The sequence below is a fragment of the Symphalangus syndactylus genome, chromosome 6 (assembly GCF_028878055.3).
Source record: "Symphalangus syndactylus isolate Jambi chromosome 6, NHGRI_mSymSyn1-v2.1_pri, whole genome shotgun sequence".
NCBI lineage: Eukaryota > Metazoa > Chordata > Mammalia > Primates > Hylobatidae > Symphalangus > Symphalangus syndactylus.
In genome coordinates, this window is record NC_072428.2 from 56,364,121 (window position 1) to 56,387,116 (window position 22,996).

A 22,996-nucleotide genomic window follows, 5' to 3' on the forward strand; every position below is an offset into this window, starting at 1 on the left:
TCCTGTCGAATAGAAGGTGGTGTCCCCCAGTGCTGTGTCTCACGCTTACCTGAGTGTTTGGACTGAAGCATTTATAGTGGTGTTTCTCAGACTTAATCACCTGGGGATCTTGTTAAAATGCAGATTTTTGATTCAGTAGATCCAGTCTGGAGCCCAAGGTCCTGCATTTCTAACCCGCTCCCAGGTGATGCTGATGCTGCTGTTCCCAGACCACACTTTGAGTAGGAAAGTGCTAGAGTACATTTTGCCTTCTGTCTAGCCAGGGCATCCAGCCTGCCTCAGATGGAACAGGAACTCACCTGCCACTTAACCAGCCTCCGGTGGCCATGACTCCTGCTTCACTTCATCCAGCACGGCTCAGGAGGCAGAGCCAGCTGCTGGAAGAGATGACTTGTCCAGCCCCAGCCCTTGGATCAAGGGTTCAAGCCTGTGCTTGGACTTCACTTCCCTCCCTTATATACTCACCCAGGCCTGTCCCCACTTGTAGGTGAAGGTGAAAGGTTATGAGACCCTCAAGGATAAGCATGTGATGAACTCATCTGTCCAGGACCCACTGCTGGGCAGGTTGACCAGGCCCTGAGCATGACCCTCCGACTGTGTCCTGTGTACAGAGCCTTTGTACTCAGAGCTGCTCTGGGGAAAGGGGAGGTCCTCTAAGCAGGGTCAGGAATGCTGGCTTTCAGTCCTGGCTCTGCTGCCTACTGCCTGGGTAGCCCTGGGCCAGTCAGTGCCTGTCTCTGGTCCCCAGTCTCCCTGGCTGTCCAATTAGGCTATACTGGATGACCCCAGAGGGCCCTCAGGCTCTAGGATGTGTTGCTGGGCAAGTCTGGAGGTGGGAAAGTCCTATGAAGGTAGGATTTTTATAAAGGGGGCGAAGGAGCAATTATGAGGCAGACCTCTGGAATGGCTCTATGGCCCAGCCTCTTTATTTGCTTTTGTGAGTTCACATCCTGCCACCTCCACCCCAGTTATGCCTGTGGTGTTATTAGATGCTACTGAACACCCAATTTGTGCACCAAGGATATGGCAGTGAACCCTGCAAGCTTGCCTGGGGTCACATAGTGAGTAGAACCAAAGTCTGAACCTAGGTTTGACTCTTCTGCTAAACTAAGCCCCTTCCCTCTGATGCATCACACCAGGGAAAGGGGCCATCTTGAGACCTGGCATTTCCTTCCTTCCTCCTAAAAGTCAAAGCAGTTGTTAACTTTCAGCTGATAAGGGTAGGTATCTTTCTAAACTCTGCTATGGCTTTGTTGCTTTGCAGATTTTGAAGAAAAGCAAAGGCTTGAGTGTAGGCCCCTAAATCCGTCTCTCTCCCTGCTCCCAGCTTGTAGGCTCAGTTGAAAGGTCATGAGACCCTCAAGGACAAGATTGTGACTAACTCATCTGTGCTCTGGGCCTTTCACAGAGCAGATGGTACGAGGGAATGTTTGATGAGCACACAGTAGGTGCTTGGTGAAGATGTGTTGAGCAAAGGGCATGTAGTGGGGGCTCAGCAAAGAGGGATTTGAGGTGGCCCACTTCTTCAGTTGCTGGAAGGAATGGGGTATGGGTGAGGAACCTTCACCCATGCTCTTCCCCAGTGCTGTCTCCTGCAGTCACCAGGCTTCCTGTCCCCACTGCCCATCAGCTGCTGGAGTCCAGGGTGTCATCCTAGGGGCACCAAGTCAATTAAGTGGGCACATCTCATCCTAACTTCCAGGCTTGGCACTTGATTGATAGCGAACGTAATTACAGCCCTCAGTGTCCTTCAGGCTGCCTGAAGCTCACTGGCCACTGGACCCTTTCGGAAAGCAAAGGCTCCCACCTTACTCCTTTCTGGGCCCCACGCTTTGGGCACTGAGATGAGGCTGAACATGTACATCTCTCTGAAAGTGGTAGTGGTGTGGAGAATCAGTGGTGTTGGGGGTAGGGGCAAGAGGGTTCAGCTCCTTGGAGAAGGGGTATTAGTCTGGGACATACAGAAGGCAGAGCAGGGACTGGGGATGCTCAAAGTACACTTGGAGAAAAAAAAAAAACATTGCAAATTGGATGTTGAACCTCTGTCCTTGGCCTCACAGACAGATAGCAAAATTAAATATTTGTACTAGATCCAGATAAGGGACAGGAGTTTGACTGGGGTAGAGGGGATGGGAGAGAACTGGCAATTATGAGAGACTTCCCAAGGCCTAGCCCCTGGACTAGCCACTTTAGATACTTCCTGTGGTCTCCAAAATGACCCCGAGTGCGATACCATTCCCATTGTGTATCTATAGGAACCAAGGCAAAGGGGAGCATGCAAACAGCCCGGAGTTACAAAGCCATGGGGTGGAGGGCTAGGATCTGAACCCAGGTCTGTCTGATTCTATAGCTGATGCTCTTCCCACATCTAGAAGGGTACCTGTGGGAGGTGAGGTTTGTACTGGGGACCCCATGACTGGAGAGAAGGGTGACAGTGGACTGACATCTTCCCTCTGCTGTAGGCACTGGATCCAGCATCCTCTCCGCCCTCCAGGACCTCTTCTCCGTCACCTGGCTCAATAGGTCCAAGGTGGAAAAGCAGCTACAGGTCATCTCAGTGCTCCAGTGGGTCCTGTCCTTCCTTGTACTGGGTAAGCTGGGCCTTAGAGGGAGGGCGGGTGGGCAGGCAGGGTCCACTTCCCCAAAAGAGGTTAGAGCAGGAGCCCTGCTCTTCAGGGGTGAGGGAATAAGAGTAACTCTTACACATGCTCCCCCCCAGCACCTTCCCACATCTATCTTTTGGGTCCCAGATCAAGTGCTCTACCCCTCAGCAGGCATGAAGATTCAGCGAGATTCAGTGGGAGGTGGTGTGATAGTTCCCATTTACAGATGGGAAACCTCAAGTCTTAGAGAAGATAGGTAACTTGCCCAAGGTCACACAGATTTGAATCCCTGTCTACAGGACCCCCAAAGCCTGTGCCTTTCCCACAGTGCCACCCTGCCCACCAACAGACATTTTCCAGCAGGTATGTTACTTTGCCTTAAGGTGGTTTGGTGCCAGGTTTAAGTCCTGAATCTCCTGCAAATAAGCTCTGTGACCTTACACAGGTTTTTTCAGCTCTCTGAGTGTTAGTTTCCTCATTTTGAGTGTGAGGAAAGTGCCTGCTTCACATGGAATTTTTGAGGATTGAAGATAAGAAATAAGAGCACCTGGCACAGGGCCTGGTCATGATGGGCCCCCATTACATGGGAATCATCAGGAGGTGCCCTCAGACACCACTCCCAGCCCACACCCATCCTCAGCTGAGCACATTCCCCAGGTGCTTCCCGAGGCCTGATCCCTGCTATCTCTCAGCACAGCCCACATCGGTGCTTTGGTTGCTTTTTCTGCAGGTCTGGCTAGATACCCTCACTCCTTAGGTTGCCATCAAGGCCAGGGGCAGGACAACACAAATGTCTGAGGGGAGGGAAGAGCCTCTTGTTTTTCCCCAGACCCCTGTGCTCTCAGCATAGCAGGTAGCTTCCTCAGCACATCAAGGCAGATGAACCTGCTCCAGAGCATCACAGAGTGTGTTCCAGCGCCTGTGAGCCAGTCCCTCTGGGCGACCCACTCTTCGGGACTGTATAGGCTGGTAGGGGATCATCAGGACTTACCATGTCAGTGCTGAGCAGCTGTCCTTCAGGCAGGTGCATGGGGCGCTCTGAGACTGAGACCATGTTTGCAGGGCCAAGGGATAGAACTTCACAGGTGAGAAAATGCAAATTCACAAAGGTTCATCAACTACCTGCTACTTTGAAGCTCATTAAATGGCAGAGTTGGGATTTGAGCAGAAACTCAGTGCAATCCCCAGGGAGCCCACATTCCTGGAAGCCCAGAATTAGTGAACTGGGGCTGAAACAGCCAGTCTTCACCTTTAGGCCCAAGAACGGGCTTTGAGTGGGGGGATCCATGAACCCTTAAAATTAGATGCAAGATTATATATGAGTATGTGCACATTTTTCTAGGGAGAAGGGCCATAGCTGTCCCCAAAGTCTTACAGGGACATGTAGCCTCAAGAAGACAAACACTGGTTGGAAGAACTGAGCAAACTAAACAGGCTCCCTCAGGATTCAGACCCCTAACATGGCTTGCATTCGGCCACTTAACTAGAATCCTAGACTAGCGAGCACAGTGTGACCCCTTCTTATTAAAAAAGGAAGTGGAGGCCTGGCGAGGATGGAGCCTTACTTGGGGTCACGTAAGAAGAAAGTACTGGGACCATGACAAGAACCCAGGGACTCCTGCCTCCCAAACCCCCTGCCTAGTCTGCTGCACCAGCTCTCTTTGTTCCCTGTTGCACCCAAAAGCTACCACTATCCCTGTCTTAATGGGTCTGGGCCTGGCTATTAGGGAGCTGAGCAGCTTGTAGAACACCAGCGCACGCAGCATGTGATGGGGACTGGCCCCAGGCTGTAGGTTAATAATTGATCAGACCCAACCACAGCCCAGAAACCGGCCCAGCATCTTCTCAACACCCTCGCCTGGCCTCACCTCGCCTCGCATAGGTGGGGGCCTGGCCTGGTTGGACAGGCAGATCTCCTGAGCTACTGCTAATTACTGCCCTCAGCCTCTCCTTCCCTCAGCCTCTCAAACCTGCTGGCAGAAGCTCACCTGCCAAGCAAAGACCATGGTGGCCCTGTTGGTCTCTCCCTGGACCGGAGATTTTTCACCACTTTGTGCCATGGAACCCTCTGGCATTTTGATGAGGCCTATGCCCTTTCTCAGTGTTTTAGAGTATTTAATACAAGGTGCATTGGATTTCAAAGGAAACCACTGATAATAAAATATAAATATCTACACATTAAAAAAGCTGATTAGACATGTAGTAACAGGTGCCTTTTTATTACAGTAAATAAAAAGATCTAGCAGCAAGTGTAATAATTACTATAGTTCTTAAGTAGTGATGAGAAGAAATGATTTTTTTTTTAAGGTATCGCAACTGCTACAGTCATATGAAAATACCTTTGTTATTTATTTGTGTCATAAAGTACTGCTGATAATTCTGTGATTTATTACATTGGTAAGTGAAGGAAATGCCAAATTTCCATACGAGATAAGTGAAAATTTAGATGTCATTTGTTTCCCCATCCAAGTCCATGGATATTGTGTGTCAGGCTGAGTAATTTCAAACATCATATTTAATTTTCCCAATACCCTGTAAGGAAATTAAGGCTTAGGAATGGGGCTTGGCCAGCAAGTGACAGGGCCAAGGCTCCAGGTCTGTTTGGTCCCAGAGTCCACGCTCTTCACCAGGCCACACTGCTACCTTCCCTGCCATTGAGCATCCACAGGCTGCCCTGCACCACAGGCCTCATGGCTCCAGAATTTTGTATCACAAGTGTCTTTGTAGGCCACCATGATGTGCAGGAAGGGGGTGATGTGTGAAAGCAGTCCTGAGCCTTCCACGTGTGGGGCAAGCAGGGCCTTCTAAGCTTCTCATGAGCTCAGCAACAGTGGTTTTTACTGCAGCCCCACGATCTAAGAGCATGGAACCAGAGCCTGTTGTTCAGAGGACAAGGATTAGGCTCTGAGAAAGGAAGGTCATTTGGTGGATTTAGTTCATCCTTTTGCTCTTCCTGTGTGTTTGGTTTCTGGGGCTGGAGAGATTAATCTGACCTGGTTTCTGCTCCCAAGGAGCTCAGGGGCTGAAGGGCTGTCTGTTAGCAGGAGTCCAGTGAGGGAGGCAGATGATGAAAGGGATGGTGAGTGGTTTCAGAGAGGGCTGTGGACACATAGGGGAGGGAAGGGAGCCCACAGCTGAGAAAGGCCAGGCTAGAATTCAGTCTCTGGATACCCCATCATGCCTCTTCTTCTCCATCCAGGCTGCCTCAGCAGCAGAGTAAGGACAAGTGGGTAGGGATACCCCCCTTCCCAGAGAGACCAGCCCTCTAAGCAGTGGGGCCTGGAGCTCAGCCCCCTCTGGTCCCTTTACCCTCAAGAGAGTTAGAGATTTCTGGAAGCTAGGTTTCCAGGATGCTCAGACCGTAGCCTAAACCTCATGGTCCCTGTCTGGCCCACCTGGAGCATCCACCTAGAGGATGCCACTTGAGGAGCCTGGATGCCTGTGGAGTCTGGGGGGCTAGAGTCATCCCTTTTCAGGCCTAAGAAAGAGAATCAGGCAGACTGCTGAACAGTAAGTATGACTTTGTAGGCAGCCTTTAGACATAGCTATTCACCAAGCTACCGTAAGCTTTTCACAGTTTGCTTTTAACAGGCTCTTGTAGGCTGCACGTGCTTCCCTAGAAACTTGTCTTCCCTTCTGCGATGTCACACTCCTAAGCTGGTCCTGAAAAATTGGACATCTCGTCACTCTGTATTCATTGCCCCTCCCAATAAGAGAGTTGTACCCTGTTTTTAGCTACCCTGGGGAGAGGCTGGCTCAGGAGTCTAGAACAGGGCTAGATTGGGGGGCAACAAGGGGCTACCATTTCCCTCCCTGTAGGCTAATGGAGAGTCTACATCCAGCCTTATCTTCTCCCATGGGAAACCAGAGGAGGCTCAGCATGGTGAGAAGAGAGCATGACATCCAGAGCCAGGCAGCCCACAGCACCTGGGACCACCAGGAAATGGGCACACAGCAAGGGTTGGCCTCCCTTCTTGGGCAGTGGAAAAAGTCCTAGAAGGAGGCCATGCTTCTCCCACCAAACATGAGTACCTGCTGCCCTTGCCCTTGTGTTGAATGCCAAGGACCAAAGAAGATGCCTCCCTGTCCAGTGTGGGAAATTCACAGGCAAGAGATGATATGTAGATAGTATGATATTGGGGAACACTTCTTGAAGAGCTGAGGTCTGAGATAGGCCTTAAAGGTTGGGTAAAAAATGGAAAGAAGCCCTGCTGAGGGCAGCTAGTGGCGAGCCATGAGATAAAGCAGGCATGGCACAAGCTCTCCTTCCTTTCTGTGCTAGGCTAGGTTAGTCTCTCTTATGGCCTACAGGCCCAGAACATGGTGACCAATGGAAGCCAGCCCCCAGGCAAGTCTTCCAAGTGTGCTGTTAGGGTTTTTTTTTTTTTTTTTTTACTTTTGAGACAGGGATTCCCTCTGTTGCCCAGGTTGCAGTGTAGTGGCGCAATCATGGCTCACTGCAGCTTCAAACTCCTGGCTTAAGGAGTCTTCCCATCTCAGTCTCCTGAGTAGCTGGGACTACAGGCACATGCCACCTTGCCCAGCTAATTTTTAAAATTTGTTTGTAGAGATGGAGTCTCGCTATGTTGCCCAGGCTGGTCTTGGATTTCTGAGCTCAAGCAGTCCACCACCTCAGCCTCCCAAAGTGCTGGGATTATGGGTGTGAGCCACTGTGCCTGGCTGCTGAAGTTTTTGAAGACAGGGAGGCTGATGGGCTCTGCGCTTTGGCCTGGGACTTCCTGGATTGCCGTTACGTTGGAAGGGAGCCAGCCCTCCTCCTGGGCAAGCATCCCCTCTCCGGCCCCTCCAGTGATGGTCTGGGACTTTGGTGAATTTCTAAAGCCTAATACAGAGAATGGACTGTAGAGTCAGACCTGTGTTTGAATCCTGGCTCTGCCACTGTCCTGCTTGGTGACCTTGGGCAAGTTATCTCCCCCTTGAGCCTCAGTGTTCCTATCTCTAAAATGGGGCAAAGTCACCCTGCCTCACACTTGAGACAGTGGCTCAGCCCAAGTCTTGAGATGCAGAGAAACTGGGTAGGTATTCCCTCCCCTTATCCACAGTGTCTGGGCTGGGTGCTGGCATGGGGGTGCACACAAGTAGGGGACAGTAAGAACAGCTTCACAAGAAGCTGAAGCCTATCTCCTTTGGTGCTCCTGTCCAGATAACATGGAGCCCATGGGCCCCTCGATGCCAGGACAGTCCATCAGAGTCTGGGAGATGAGGCTCCTCTTGTCCCAGGAATCTGCTGCTACCTGGGCTGAGCATTCCTGTAGCTATTTCTCAGGGTTTGTGGGCCCCATGCCCATAGTCCTGGGTGCGCCTAGCTTAGTGCCACAGTAAACATTCACTCCATCCACCATGGCCCAGAGGGGAGATGAAGCCCAGTAGGACATGACCTGTGGCCATCTGCCCCCCAGGAGTGGCCTGCAGTGCCATCCTCATGTACATATTCTGCACCGATTGCTGGCTCATCGCTGTGCTCTACTTCACTTGGCTGGTGTTTGACTGGAACACACCCAAGAAAGGTAAGTGCAAGACCTCCCTTGCCCCACCTCTCATTCTAGGGATGCTCTCCCCCCTGCACAAGCTGAAGGGCCTCATCCTGAGTGCTGTCTCTTTTAACACCCACTTCGTGAAAAGCACTGGACTAGTCCTTTTGGGGGGAGGTTAAAAGCCCCTCAAAAGGCACTGTTCTGGTCCTAACAAGAGTTCACACTCAGTCGAGGGTTTGCATAATGTGAGGGAATGAATGTGGAAAAGGGCCCGATGGGAAGGGGGCAAAGATGCTGCATGGGGTGATGGTCACCTGCTTGGGTTTCACACTGGCCTTGTCCTGTCTGCCTTGCCCAAATGTACCCCCACCCCCACCAACTCTGTATTTTATTCCCTGGAAGGTGGCAGGAGGTCACAGTGGGTCCGAAACTGGGCTGTGTGGCGCTACTTTCGAGACTACTTCCCCATCCAGGTAAAGTGCTGTGAGTGTTACCTTGGGAGGGTGGGAATGGATGGGAAATCTGAACTCAGGCCTTAACCCACCCACAGGGAAGCAAGTTTAGACCAAGTTGGTCTCTGGGTCTCCTTCCTACTGTGTCACTGGCTGTGCTGGGGATCTCACTGCTTTTCTGAGTATCCATCTTCTCTGGGCCAGCCCTGAGGCCCTGACAGGGAAATCGTGGCTCAGTTTGGCTTTCAGTCTCAGCTCTGTCTGGCCCCTGCGTGGTCTGCAAGCTGGGCTGGTGAGGCACAGCCATCTGGCCCTGATGCATGTGGGCGATGCTGGTGAATTGAGGATAACTCTGGCAGGATTCTGAAGGTTTTCCCCACAGGGGAAAGACCTGTCTGGCCAGCTCACTCAACACCCCAGCCCCAGCACACCCTAGCTGCTGAGTACCCCGCAGAAGGTAGGGGTGCTGAAGAGTGGAGGCAGCACGTGAATGTGAAAGTGTTCTGTGCAGGGTGCAGGGTGGTGTATATTTGCTGTTGTGAGTCAGTGACTGAGATCCTGGTGTGCTGCCTGGGGGCAGTGGCTGAGTAACCCTGAATCCTTCACTGCATTCGGTATTTTGGGGGTGGCAGGGTCAGCTCCTTCTGCTCATCCTTAGCCTAAGCCCAGTCTTCCCGGGACCTTCCTGCTCCTCAGGGTCAGCGTTCCTTCTCCTTTTCCTGACCCCATCTCTCTGACTGCAGAAAATTTGAAGCTGTTTTTGTTGGGAGAAAGTTGCATCATAGGACACAACCCTCTCATTTTGGAGGTAAAGAAACTGAGCCTCAGAGATGGGCAGGACTTGTCCAGGCTGCATAGTCTAGTATGATGGCAACATTGCAACCACCATCCAGGCTTATTGAATTCGGGGCCCAGGTTCTTTTCCACTGATTTCCTACTGCCTGTTTCTCTGGGAGAGATTCAATCCCTGGATTTCCCCATTGGATTGATTCCAGCTTCCTGGGTCTCCCTCTCCTGCTTTGCTGCTGGAGATCTCGGCTTAAGTTCCTGCCCTGTCACTCCATTTATTAACCTGCCACCATTGCTCCCTGTCCAGTGCAGGGCTCTGCTGGGCATGGGGACACAAGTCAGCCCTGCCCTTGGGGTATCTAATGCATCCTGATAGACTTTGTCACTTTCTGCCATGGGGCCATGGGCAGACTTTCTCAAGCCTGCTGAGCCTCATCTGCAAAATGGAGCTGTCTGTATGATTAAAAGTGATCAGTTCTGATTGGGTGTGAGTGATGATAGACTGTTCTCTCTGATTTCTCTCTCACCTCAGGGGCCAGGCTTCAGTGTTCTCTGTTGCCACTGTGGCCTGGTCCTCTGGAAGCCTCCAGGAGGCCAGTAGCCCCATCCACTTAGAACAGGATGACCTGAGGATTGTTGGTCAGACCTGGGACAGGCAGGTGTCCTTTGCTATCCGATCTCCACCCTTCCAAAAGAACCAAACAAACCCCTGTGTCCTTCTCACATCTCTGTTCCAAGAAGTCAGCTGGGAGTTGGAGCCATAGGGCACATACAACCTGGCCCTGTGAGGGCTCCCTGGGGCACTAGGACAAAAGCCAAACTGAGCCCGAGGCAGGCTGGGGTGTTAAGCCTCAACCTGGGGCTTAGGCTGAGCCTGCTTCTGTCCCTCCGGGCCTTAATCTCCCCTTCACTTGGCCTTGATGATCTGACATCAGGTATGACACTCTACAGGGGTGTGTGTGACCCTCCTGTCCCACCCCCTTTTCCTGGCCTCTTGCCAGTAATCATGTAACGAAGATCTGCCACTGTACCCAGCCGCCCACCTACTCCCTTCCTGGTGGGACTCTGGTCTTTGTCGCCAGAACAGCTCATCTGGCCCAGAGTGTATCCCTTCTGTTGGCACAGGTGGGGTTCTTGTGTTAGCAACAGCCACCGAGACCACCAGCCACCTGGAAGAGGAGCAGACAGTGCCCCACGTCACCTCTCCCCAAGGTGTAGGCAGAATCCTTAGAGAGGAGACTAGGAAGGACTCTCTCTAAGCTTAGAATCACCTGTCCATCTGCCTCATTTCACTGATAGGCTTACTGAGACACAGAGAGGAGGGACTATCCCAAGGTCACAAAGCTTAAGTAGTAGCAGGACTAGTGTAGGAACCAGGGCTGTCTGCTTTGGGGCCCATGGTCTTACTCCTGTGTTACTTTCACCATCACTGTGCCGTGCTGTGTAAACTTAAGCAAGCCTTTGCTCTTCTGTGGGTCTGAATTTTTTCCTCTAGGCACTACTGTGGTGGGACAAGCCTATCTGAGCACCTTTCCTCTCCTGGGAGGCAGGGTATAAAGAGTGACTTGATAGGAATGTGTCCCAGACTGACATTAGCCAGCAGGCCTGGCCTCGGCATCGTGTTGGGCTGGGACTTTGCCACGGGAAACAGGCAGCAAGAGGACACGAGCAGGCGTGTCCACAGAGCCCTCATTGGCGGTATCTTTCCCCTCCCTCCAGAACGGACATTCTCTCCAGCCCTGGGGGAGGGGAGTGTGACATGAAAACACATCAGAGCTGGTCAGATGCCTACATTCTTCTGGGTCCTGCAGCAAGGGCATTGATTTGCACTGTGTCCCAAGGGACCTCATTCAACCAATTGTCCCATCAGAGCCTTGGGGAGGGAGGAAATGATTTAAAGAGCCACCTGGGGCCCACTGGGTGACACATCTTCATCCAGCAGCCCAGGGAAAAGTGCAGCGACTGGCCTGCTCCAGATGTGCAGGATAATTTGCTGTGACCTCCACAGGGGAAGTATAGCTCCCTTCTCTAGGCCTCAGCTTCCCCCTGTCATCCAAGGAATGGCTTAGACCTTTCAGGGCTCTGCCAGCCCATGCAGTGCTGTGGGTTCCTGGTTATCAGGGCCCAGTGGGAAGGTAGGGGGAGCCATAGGAAGGGGACAAAAAGATGCTGCATGGTGTGATGGTCACCTGCCAGGGTAACTATCCCAGGCCTGCCCATCAGCTCAGGAGTAAGTTTCCAAGTTTCCCGCCCGGTATTGGCTGCCCCAGCAATTCCCTCAATGCCTGCCTGCCTTTTTCATCGAAACTAGCACAAGGAGCTTTTTAATTCCAGCTTCACTGAGAGCTAACTTGGTGGGCAGACCTGCTTGTTAGGCAAAACATTGGAACAGCAATCTTACAGAGCTCATGTAAACAAGATTTTGAGATCTGCTCGCTGCCCGGAGCCCCACTAGCCATGGATTAGACTGTTGCTGTTTCCCATTTATTTGGGGAGTAGCTGAGAGTTGATTTGGTTTTCGAGCAACTTTAATCTGTTTGCCAAGGGCAAAGCGGGAGAAAGAGCATCAGTGCCCCCAAGCAGTGGGGATGAGAGTGAGGGAGTCTTGCTCACATTTGCACAGACTGGCAGCGTCAGAGCTGGGAATGGTGCCAGCCACCCTTTTCCATCCCCTCTGTCACCTGAAGATTTGCATTTCAATTTTCCAAGGCCAGCCACCAGCACCCTTTCCCCCAGAGCTGCACACAAGTCCTTCAACTCTGCCAGAAGGCTCCCAAATCTAGAGTCACAGAAAACCTGGGCTCTTGACATTCTGCTGGTGGCCAGTGACTCTGCTTCCAGCTGGCACCAGTGCAGGGAAGGGGCACTTTGCAGCACTCAGGTGGGAGTGTCATTGGTATCACCTCTTTTGAGGCAGGGCAGCCAAAAAGACCAACGTGTTCCTTCCTTGTTCTCCAGGAATTGTATTTCTAGAAGTTTGTTTCACAAAAGCAGTCAGATATGTGGACAAAGATAAGGTATTTATTGAAGCATTACTTCTAAGAGGGAAATTTTGGAAGCTTTTAAAATGTCCGTCAATCAGGGTTTGAGTCGGTGCTGTTACATGCAGGAGAGCTGTGCTGTAGAATACAAATGCAGCCACGAGAAGACATGGAACTGAGGGATTTTGATAAGGACAGATAGCTGTATGTTTGGTAGAAAATGATATAAAAATGATATCAACCCATATAACCTCAATTTTGTGGGTTTTGAAAAAGAGTATGTATATTTTTGAGTAGAAAAAGGACTCAATGCATCTGATTGTTTTATCTGGATGGAAATATTATGGATTTTTTTTCTTTTTGCTTTCCTATATTTTTAAAACTCTCTAGGAGTTTCTTTCTTTTCTTTTCCCTCCCCTCTCCTCTCCTCTCCTCTTCCTCTCCTCTCCTCTCCTCTCCCCTCCCCTCCCCTCCCCTCCCCTCCCCTCCCCTCTCCTCTCCTCTCCCTTCTCTCCTTTCTTCCTTTCCTTCTTTCCTTTCTTCTCACTCTGTCACTCAGGCTTGACTGCAGTGGCGCAATCTTGGTTTACTGCAGCCTCTGCCTCCTGGGCTTAAGCCATCTTTCCGCCTCAGCCTCCCTGAGTAGCTGGGACCACAGGTGCATGCCACCATGCCCAGTTAATTTCTGTATTTTTGTAGAGATAAGGGTTTCACCATGTTGCCCAGGCTGGTCTCAAACTCCTGAGCTGAAGCAATCCTCCCACCTTGGCCTCCCAAAGTGTTGGGATAACAGGCATGAGCCACCATGCCTGGCCCTATTATTTTTCTAATCAGAATAAAAGTGATGTTTTTATGAGCAGAATACCCTTACTCATTGTCACTCTCAGCCTCCTCCACCCCCATCACATTCCTTGTAACACAGGGTAGGTGTCACAGGCTCTGCCTCTCATGGCTCAGGGTTTAGGGACACTGCATCACCCATCCCTTCAAGCACCAGCCCCAGGGCAGGGGGTGGGTCCTGAGGAAGCCAATCATCATTTGGAACATCCCAATGTCCTTAATACCACAGGTCAGGTCCTCAGCTGCTGCAGCCTTACAATAACCTCTACCGCAGGCTGGCTGGCACAAGGCTGTCACTTGTCCTGTCTTGTCCTTCCTGCCTTAGAACCTGAACTGAGCTGTGGGAAAGTTTCCATTTGGGCCAGCTGCAGTGTCCCTTTTCCAGGCCAGGGGAGTAGGAGGTGGGCTGCCCGTCTCATTCTGTGAGCTGTGGAGGAGCCCACAGAGCACAGGGCCAAGTAAACCCTACCTCCAAGGAGCTCACAGTTTCGAGAGACTGACAGTGGGGGCAGAGCTTGCAGCCAAGGCCCCGGTTGTCAAACTCAGGAACTTGGACTTTACTCACATGAAGCCAGACACCCTCTCCAGTCTGAGAGTGACAAGGGTTGGATTTGACTTTTAGAATAATCACTCTGGCTGTGGCGAAGAGGATGGGCCCAGAGGGAGGGAAGGCAGGAGGCTGGCAGAGTGCAAAGAAGAAGAGCTGCTATGTGCATGGCTGGGGACTGAGAGGAACAAGGGCAAACATTGCCCACCCCTTCCCAGAGACCCACAGTGCAAATGGTGACTGCCCAACACCAGCACTGTGGCCCTGGGGATGAGAGTCTGAGGTCAGGTGTGGAGATTCATTGCAGCCCTCAGGCCCATGGAGGCCCAGGGGAAATAACATATCCAATCCCTCCCTACCCTCTGGGTATGCCCTGGTATCCCTCTCCCAGCCAGTTTCCTCTGACCCAAGGTCATCCTTGCAGCTGGTGAAGACACACAACCTGCTGACCACCAGGAACTATATCTTTGGATACCACCCCCATGGTATCATGGGCCTGGGTGCCTTCTGCAACTTCAGCACAGAGGCCACAGAAGTGAGCAAGAAGTTCCCAGGCATACGGCCTTACCTGGCTACACTGGCAGGCAACTTCCGAATGCCTGTGTTGAGGGAGTACCTGATGTCTGGAGGTGAGAATCTACCCCCTCTGCTCCTGCTGGGCACTGTTGTCAAGGCCTGAGCCTCTCCATCAGGCAGGGTGACACAGGGAGCCAACACACCATTCCTTGGTGCTGGGCCTGCATTGGGAGATGCAACCTGCTTCAGACATGGTGGGTCAGGGCTGAGGAGGAGAGCTGTCCATATGGTCTTCAGAATTCAACTTGGATAACATCTTCCCTAGAAGGCCTTCTTTGACCCCCTTTTCTGGAGACCCCCAGCCCTTGTGTTGCCTTCTGTACAACCTGATTGTTGTCCATGGCACTGTAATTGTCCACCTGCCTGAGACCTCCCACAGACTGATGCATTGGGATCCCCAACACCTCGCACCAACTTGGCAGAATTAGGGCCCAGGGAATGTTTGCCAAATGCATGAGTTCCCAAAACTTTGTATCATTAGCTGCATTTTACAGATGAGGAAACTGAGGCTCAGAAAAATGAATAGCTTACACAGAACCAGACAACTCCAAAGGGGCTGGGCTAGGTCTGGGGCCCAAGTCAAGGGTTCTTTATGTTTTATGCCTGACTGTGTGCTGGGGATGGGGAGTGGATCCATGGGCAATCCTGACTGTTGCGTCCTTTCCTTCCTTCAGGTATCTGCCCTGTCAGCCGGGACACCATAGACTATTTGCTTTCAAAGAATGGGAGTGGCAATGCTATCATCATCGTGGTGGGGGGTGCGGCTGAGTCTCTGAGCTCCATGCCTGGCAAGAATGCAGTCACCCTGCGGAACCGCAAGGGCTTTGTGAAACTGGCCCTGCGTCATGGGTGAGTGCCTCCCTACACACACACACACCCCTCCAGTGCCCCTCAGCCCAGGACAGCAGACTCCTTGGACCCTGAAGACAGGACCCAGACCCCAGGAAGGCATGGAAGGGAGTCAGTCATTCTGTTAGGGAGGGGATGTTGGAGCCCAGACTGCACAGTGTGGGCCAAGTTTGCCCATGTGTGTCTGGGTGGGCACAGATGCAACCTGTAGCCTGTGGGCCCTTGCAGATGGGCTGAGAGTCCAGGCTTATATGCAGGACTGGACCACCTGGGGCCAGAATATATCATTTTGCTGGGAGACCAGGAGGTCAGGAAGGAGGGTGGTGTGGAATGTGGCTGGGGGACAGCAGCTGTTTTCTCTGTCCCCTGGGGACCTTACCTCAGGCTTTGGAAGAAGAGGCTGCCCTGCAGGCTCAGCCCTCGGCCAGCCCCTGGGGACACATTCATATTGGACCCAGTCCCTGCCTTCAGGGAGCACCAACGGTGGGGGAGGGTAGAGGGACGGACAGTGACAACACAATGTGCTGAGACTGTGAAACAATGGTGAGTCCAGGGCTAAGAGAGGCCTGGGTTGGTGGGGGGACCGGGAGAACTTCCTGGCAGAGGCAGGCCCTGCAGGAAGAGGTGGAAAACAGGCATTCCAGAGCAGGGCGCTCGGCCTTCCCTTTGCCTGGGGGACCCAGAGCTCTGATATGCTCCCCAGTCATTAGCAGTGGGGCAGAAGGCCCATCAGAACCTGGCAGAGAGGGGTCATGTGAACTTGGGACACCCAGGTGATTCTGGTACACCCAGTTGGGGGAGGGGGACACTTGGCCAGTGTCCAGGGCCTCTAGGCTGACATAGACTGAAGCCAGTAAGTAGGGTATGACAGACCCTGGCCTCTCCCTTCCAGAGCCGACCTGGTTCCCATCTACTCCTTTGGAGAGAATGAAGTGTACAAGCAGGTGATCTTTGAGGAGGGCTCCTGGGGCCGATGGGTCCAGAAGAAGTTCCAGAAATACATTGGTTTCGCCCCATGCATCTTCCATGGTCGAGGCCTCTTCTCCTCCGACACCTGGGGGCTGGTGCCCTACTCCAAGCCCATTACCACTGTTGGTAAGCTCCTAGCCTGCAGACCAAGGGCTGTCCTGAACACAGGGTGCCATACAGCTAATCAGCAGTAGAGACGGGATTGCAGTGCAGGCCACCTGGCTCTGATGGCCATGCCCTTAGCCATGAGGACTTTGAAGTTTTGGGTGCTGATACTGGTCAGGAGGGGTAGCAGTAGGAGTTGGGGAATTGAGCCTATGTGATGAACCAAGCTCTGTGATAGGTGAGGAAAGAAAACCTGCAGTCTCTGGGTTTGCAGTACCCACTAGTCTATCAGGGAAGACTGTTACAGCAAAGACTAGTGGGGGAATGTGATGAGGATGCGCAGGTGCTCTAGGGAGTCATAGCGGACCCCAGGGAGGAGGTAACTCTTGCACTGCTAACTGGTAGGAATTATCTAGCAAAATAGAGGAGGAAGAGATTTTTTTTTTTTTTTTTTTTTGAGACAGAGTCTCGCTCTGTCGCCCAGGCTGGAGTGCAGTGGCGCGATCTCGGCTCACTGCAAGCTCCGCCTCCCAGGTTCACGCCATTCTCCTGCCTCAGCCTCCTGAGTAGCTGGGACTACAGGCGCCCGCCACTGCGCCCGGCTAATTTTTTGTATTTTTAGTAGAGACGGGGTTTCACCGTGGTCTCGATCTCCTGACCTCGTGATCCGCCCGCCTCGGCCTCCCAAAGTGCTGGGATTACAGGCTTGAGCCACCGCGCCTGGCCGGGAGAGATTTTTTATCAGAAACAATAGCCTACGTGAAGTTCAGAAGCAAGATTGTGTAGTTTTTTTGAAGAACAGAAAGAAAAACATTAATATGACTGCAGCATAGACCTGTCAGAAGAGTGGAAAACACTGGTTGCACTTGGCCCTCGTCTGTGTTGTTTTGGGTGTATTTGGGACTGTTTAGAGGATTCTAAAGAATTACCTATTGTAGGTGTGTGTGTGCATGTTAATGGATCCCACAGGAGCACATGGGCCCTTGGCAGTGGACGTAAAGGGCCAAAGCTCACACAGGGGATCCTTTGTGTTCCTAGGCCAGGTGTCCTGCCTTGTACTTTTAGGTAGAGATAAAGCAACAGGGAGGCAGCAGGAACATTTCCATGCACAGGTGTGGCTGGGGAGGGGCTGGGTCCTGTGGGTAATGTGAAGGAATTTGCTCTTCACTTTGAGAATGGAGAGCTACCAGACAGTGTTTGGGAGGAGAAGTTCAGATTTGCATTTAAAAATGATCCTTGGAGCTGCTGGATGGAAGATGGGTTAGAAAAGTGGAAGCCACGAGACCAGCCCAGAGGCTGTTTTGGTAGCCAGTGGCTTGGGCCAAGGGAGTATAAGTGGAGATGGAAGAGATGTGCATGATTTGGGAAAATTTCAGAAATAGCATTGGCAGGACATAGGAATGGATTGGGTATGGAGATGCAGCAGGATAAGAAAATAAAGTAATGCACAGATCATAAATGCTGGTCTTCTCTCTCCTCTCCTGCCCTTAACCACACTTTTTATCTTTTTATTTTTTATTTTTAAGACAGGGTCTCATTCTGTCATCCAGGCTGGAGTGCAGTGGCGCAATCTCGGCTCACTGTAACCTCCGCCTCCCAGTCTCAAGCGATCCTCCCACCTCAGCCTCCTGAGTAGCTGGGACTATAGGCGTGCACCACCACACCCAGCTAATTTTTTGTATTTTTTTTTTGGTAGAGACGATTTTCACCATGTTACTCAGGCTGGTCTTGAACTCATGAGCTCAAGCAATCTGCGGGTCTTTGCCTCCCACAGTGCTGGGATTACAGGTGTGAGCCACCACGCCTGGCCTACACTTTTTAAAGCATGTCACATTCCTCACAGAATCCTTAGAAAAGCCCTATGAGGAAGAATCCCCATGTGACAGATGAGGAAACTGAGGCTTAGAGAGGCAGGAATGGCTTGCCCAGAGCAGAGCAAAAGCAAAGATGTTTACTTGATTCCCTGACTCTCATAGACCCTCCTAGCAGAATGCAGTGGGTTCAGCCAGTCTTGATCCCATCTACAGCTTAGCACCTGTGTGGCCTCGGGTGGGTCCCTTCACATGCCCCTGGGCCTCAGTCTTTTCATCTGTAATAGGGGACAACCAGAGATGCAGCACATAAAGCATTTGGCACAGTTCCTACCACATGGTGGGCCCACAGCCCAGCGTCACCGACTTCAGCATCATGGTGGATGCCCAGGGGAAGGGTGTTGACTAACCAGAAGCCTCTTCCTTGTCCCTGCAGTGGGAGAGCCCATCACCATCCCCAAGCTGGAGCACCCAACCCAGCAAGACATCGACCTGTACCACACCATGTACATGGAGGCCCTGGTGAAGCTCTTCGACAAGCACAAGACCAAGTTCGGCCTCCTGGAGACTGAGGTCCTGGAGGTGAACTGAGCCAGCCTTCGGGGCCAACTCCCTGGAGGAACCAGCTGCAAATCGCTTTTTTGCTCTGTAAATTTGGAAGTGTCATGGGTGTCTGTGGGTTATTTAAAAGAAATTATAATAATTTTGCTAAACCATTACAATGTTAGGTCTTTTTTAAGAAGGAAAAAGTCAGTATTTCAAGTTCTTTCACTTCCAGTTTGCCCTGTTCTAGGTGGTGGCTAAATCTGGGCCTAATCTGGGTGGCTCAGCTAACCTCTCTTCTTCCCTTCCTGAAGTGACAGAGGAAACTCAGTCTTGGCTCACTGGGGAAGAAGGATTGCCATTAGTGACTTGGACCAGTTAGGTGATTCACTTTTTGCCCCTAGGGATGAGAGGCGAAAGCCACTTCTCATACAAGCCCCTCTATTGCCACTACCCCACACTCGTCTAGTCCTGAAACTGCAGGACCAGTTTCTCTGCCAAGGGGAGGAGTTGGAGAGCACAGTTGCCCCGTTGTGTGAGGGCAGTAGTAGGCATTTGGAATGCTCCAGTTTGATCTCCCTTCTGCCACCCCCACCTCACCCCTAGTCACTCACATTGGAGCCTGGACTGGCCTCCAGGATGAGGATAGGGGTGACAATGACACCCTGCAGGGGAAAGGACTGCCCCACATGCACCATTGCAGGGAGGATGCTGCCACCATGAGCTAGGTGGAGTAACTGGTTTTTCTTGGGTGGCTGATGACATGGATGCAGCACAGACTCAGCCTTGGCCTGGAGCACATGCTTATTGGTGGCCTCAGTTTACCTTCCCCAGATACCAGATTCTGGATGTGAGGAAAAGGTCCCTCTTCAGAAGGGGCCTGGCCTTCTGAGCAGAAGATTAGTTCCAAAGCAGGTGGCCCCCGAACCCAAGCCTCACTTTTCTGTGCCTTCCTGAGGGGGTTGGGCCGAGGAGGAAACCCAACCCTCTCCTGTGTGTTCTGTTATCTCTTGATGAGATCATTGCACCATGTCAGACTTTTGTATATGCCTAGAAAATAAATGAAAGTGAGAATCCTCTATGAGTTATTGCTGGGGCTGCATCTGCATCTGCTGCTGACACCTGGGGAAGACTGGGGCCCCAGCTGGCTGCCCTGTGAGCCCTCTAGCCCCTTGCACCTTTGGCCCACATGACCCTGCCGTGGTGTGTAAGTTACCTGTCACTGTGTAACAAACTACTTCAGAGCTCAATGGCTTCCAACAGCATCTGTTGTCTCCCAGTTCCAAGTCATGATTTGAGGCTTGGCTTGGTCCTCCGCTCAGGGTTTCTCACAGGGCTGCAGTTGTCTTGGAGCCGGGCTGAGGAAGGATCCACTCCCAAGGCCGTTCCTGCAGTTGTTCGCAGGATTGACTTCCTCACTGGCTGTTGACAGAGGCCACTCTCAGTTCCTTGCCACATGGGCCTTTCCATGGGGTAGCTCACGGCATAACAGCTGACTTAGCAAGAAGAGCCAGTGAGTGGAGTGAAGTGTGCGAGCAAGACGGAAGTCCCAGGCCCTTATAACCTAACCTGGGAAGTGATATCCTGTCACTTTTGCCATATTCTGTTCATTAAATGAACATTGCTCGGTCCAGCTCCCACTGGAGGGGAGGGGATTACACCAGGGAATGGATGCCGGGGGCAGGGGTCATTGGGAGCCACTTCACATGGTGCCTACCACGTGGTAAAGAGCTCCTGTCCAGCTGGAGGGCCCTTGAGTGGCTGAGCTGGAAGGCTCCTTATGGGTCACTCAAGCCGTGTTCCCTGCCCCTGGCCTCAGCTCTACCAAAAAGGCTGCTGTCACCCCAGTGATTACAAGATGCCACCTCTTTTCTAATTCCTTTCTGTTCAGTGAGTACTAAGCACCTGGGAACCCTTCCCAGCCGAGACCAAAGGACCTTGTTCTAACTTCCTTACTGCCAGAACTGTCCTGCCTGTCCTTGCTGTTCATCCCCCTCCGGGCCAACTCCTCTGTGCCAGAAACTGTGAGAGAGCTACTTGGGAGCAGAGACAAACACTGGGAACAGCTGAGGATATGCAGGGCGGTCAGAACTGTGCCAGAAGCCCCAACCTGCGCGGGGGTGCCTCACTGAGGAAAGAATGCCTGAGATGGGCCTTGAAGGGCAGCTGAGAGTCGCCAGGAAAGGAAGGCAGTGAAGGGCAGAGCAGCAGGGGAAGGATAGGGAGGCCTGATTGGAAAAACATTGCTGCTTTGAAAAATGGAGGAGGCAGAGACAGCAGTGGGGCTTGGCTTGGAAGGGTGGGGAGCTGGTGTCTCCAGAGTTTCTATGTGGGCAGGAAGGCAGAGCAGTGAGAGGAGTGCTGGGAGGGGCAACAGAGGCTGGCTTCTAGCGCCAGGCAGGCCTCAGGCTAGAGTACTCAGGTCAGAGGACAGCCATTTCCTTTCGGATGGGGGAGAGGCCTTTTTTCTTTTTTTTTTTTTTTTTTTTTTTTTTTGAGACGGAGTCTTGCTCTGTCACCCAGGCTGGAGTGCAGTGGCGCGATCTCGGCTCACTGCAAGCTCCGCCTCCCGGGTTCACGCCATTCTCCTGCCTCAGCCTCTCCGAGTAGCTGGGACTACAGGCGCCCGCCACCACACCCGGCTAATTTTTTTTTTTGTATTTTTAGTAGAGACGGGGTTTCACTATGGTCTCGATCTCCTGACCTCGTGATCCGCCCGCCTCGGCCTCCCAAAGTGCTGGGATTACAAGCGTGAGCCACCGCGCCCGGGGAGAGGCCTTTTTTCTGATGAGGGTCTCAGCATGACCCCAGCCCCAGCCTGAGGCTGACCCAAGGCTGGACTGCAACCTCAGTCTCTCGCTTCAAGTCAAGCCCTGGCCCTAACTAAGGCTACTCCACCAAGGTAGTCTGTTATTCTCAAGCACTGCTTTTTGTGAAGAGTGAGCACCTTCTGTGCACTGGGGAACTCCGCCATCTGCCTAAGGAGAACAGGGACAATAACCAGGTCCCAAATCCCAGAGGGATGCCCTCAGTGGCCTGATCAGAGCTGAGACCACCCTGGTCTTAAGCTGTGCATGGGGCAGGGGGGACTCTGGTAGGTTCTGTGAACATTGCCTTGGGATGGGAGTTGTTACCTTGGGAGAAGGAACTGGAACCGCCTTTGTCCCGAAGACCTTCTGCCCTTGGGTGTAGTGGTGAGGGCAGCCCTTTGAGACTGAAGATGGTCGGTTCCATGATTCTGTCTGTGGTTCCCAGATACAGCCACAAGGGGTCACTGAAGATGGCTCTCAGGCATAGGCCACACAGCGGCTTAGGCTTGCTTTCCACATTTTCACATCTCTCCAGCTCCTACCCAGCCTAAAAGCTAGGGTGTTTCACAGATAAAGATATCTATTAGGTCAAATTGGCTTATCACGTTGTTCAAATCTCCTCTTTCTTTGTTGGTCTTCTGCTTAGTTGTTCTATCCATTATTCAGAGCAGGGTATTGAATTCTCCAACTGTTGTTATTGATTGATGTCTCCCTCCAGTTCTGTCAGTTCTTGCTTCATGTGTTTTGGGACTCTGCCGTTAGCTGCATGCATGTTTATAACATGTTTATATTATGTCTTCCTGATGAATCCACCCTTTATCATTATAAAATGCTGCTCTTTGTAGTAAGAGTTTCTGTCTCAAAGTTTACTGTGTATAACCTATATTGGTACAGCAACCCCAACTCTCTTTTGTTCCTATTTGCATGGAATGTCTTTTCTATCCTTTCCCTTTCAACTTATTTGTGTCTTTGAATATAAAGTGTGTTGTAGACATAATAGTGTTGGATATTTTTTATATCCACATTTCTACTCTTTGCCATATGATTGTTTTAGTCTCTTTACATTTAATATAATTATAAGGTGGGACTTACATCTGTCATTTTGCTATTAGTTTTCTGTGTGTCTTATTTTTTTATTCCTCTCTCTTTCCATTCCTGCCTTGTGTGTTAGACAACTGTTTTCTAATATACTATTTTAATCATCATCTTGTTTCTGTATGTTTTTGAGTTATTTTCTTAGTGGTTGGTTGACGCTTTAGTCCAGATTAATACAAATTAAGATTAACATCTTAATTTCCCCATCATTTGGGCAGGGTAGCTTGAGAGAAAAGAGGGGCAGGCCATATGAGAATGGTGTAGTGGGTTGAATAGTGGCCCACACAATATGTCCACATCCTAATCCCTTGAACCTGTGAATGTAGTCTTATTTGGAAAAAAGGGCCTTTGCAGATAAAATTAAAGATTTCAAGATGAGGTAATACTGAATATCTAGATGGGACCCAAATTAAATGATAGGTGTTCTTAGAAGAACAGGCCAGGCACAGTGGCTCATCGCTACAATCCCAATGCTTTGGGAGGCCGAGGCAGGAGAATTGCTCGATCCCAGGAGTTCGAGACCAGCCTGGG

At 51.6% G+C, this 22,996-nt stretch overlaps 1 protein-coding gene across 2 annotated transcripts in view; it reads left to right on the forward strand.

The window, feature by feature from the left end:
- Nucleotides 1-19,639, forward strand: part of DGAT2 (diacylglycerol O-acyltransferase 2) — a 32,884-nt gene extending 13,245 nt beyond the window's left edge. Inside the window, exons 2-8 of one of the 2 annotated variants that reach the window (XM_055282977.2) lie at nucleotides 2,463-2,591; nucleotides 8,024-8,131; nucleotides 8,501-8,571; nucleotides 14,132-14,336; nucleotides 14,958-15,132; nucleotides 16,025-16,227; nucleotides 18,454-19,639. In XM_055282977.2, the coding sequence (XP_055138952.1) occupies nucleotides 2,463-2,591; nucleotides 8,024-8,131; nucleotides 8,501-8,571; nucleotides 14,132-14,336; nucleotides 14,958-15,132; nucleotides 16,025-16,227; nucleotides 18,454-18,608 (1,046 nt within the window). In that variant the 3' untranslated portion in view covers nucleotides 18,609-19,639. The remainder of the gene's footprint in view (nucleotides 1-2,462; nucleotides 2,592-8,023; nucleotides 8,132-8,500; nucleotides 8,572-14,131; nucleotides 14,337-14,957; nucleotides 15,133-16,024; nucleotides 16,228-18,453) is intronic. The other variant, XM_055282978.2, reaches the window with a different exon arrangement.
- The last annotated feature ends 3,357 nt before the right edge of the window (nucleotides 19,640-22,996 follow it).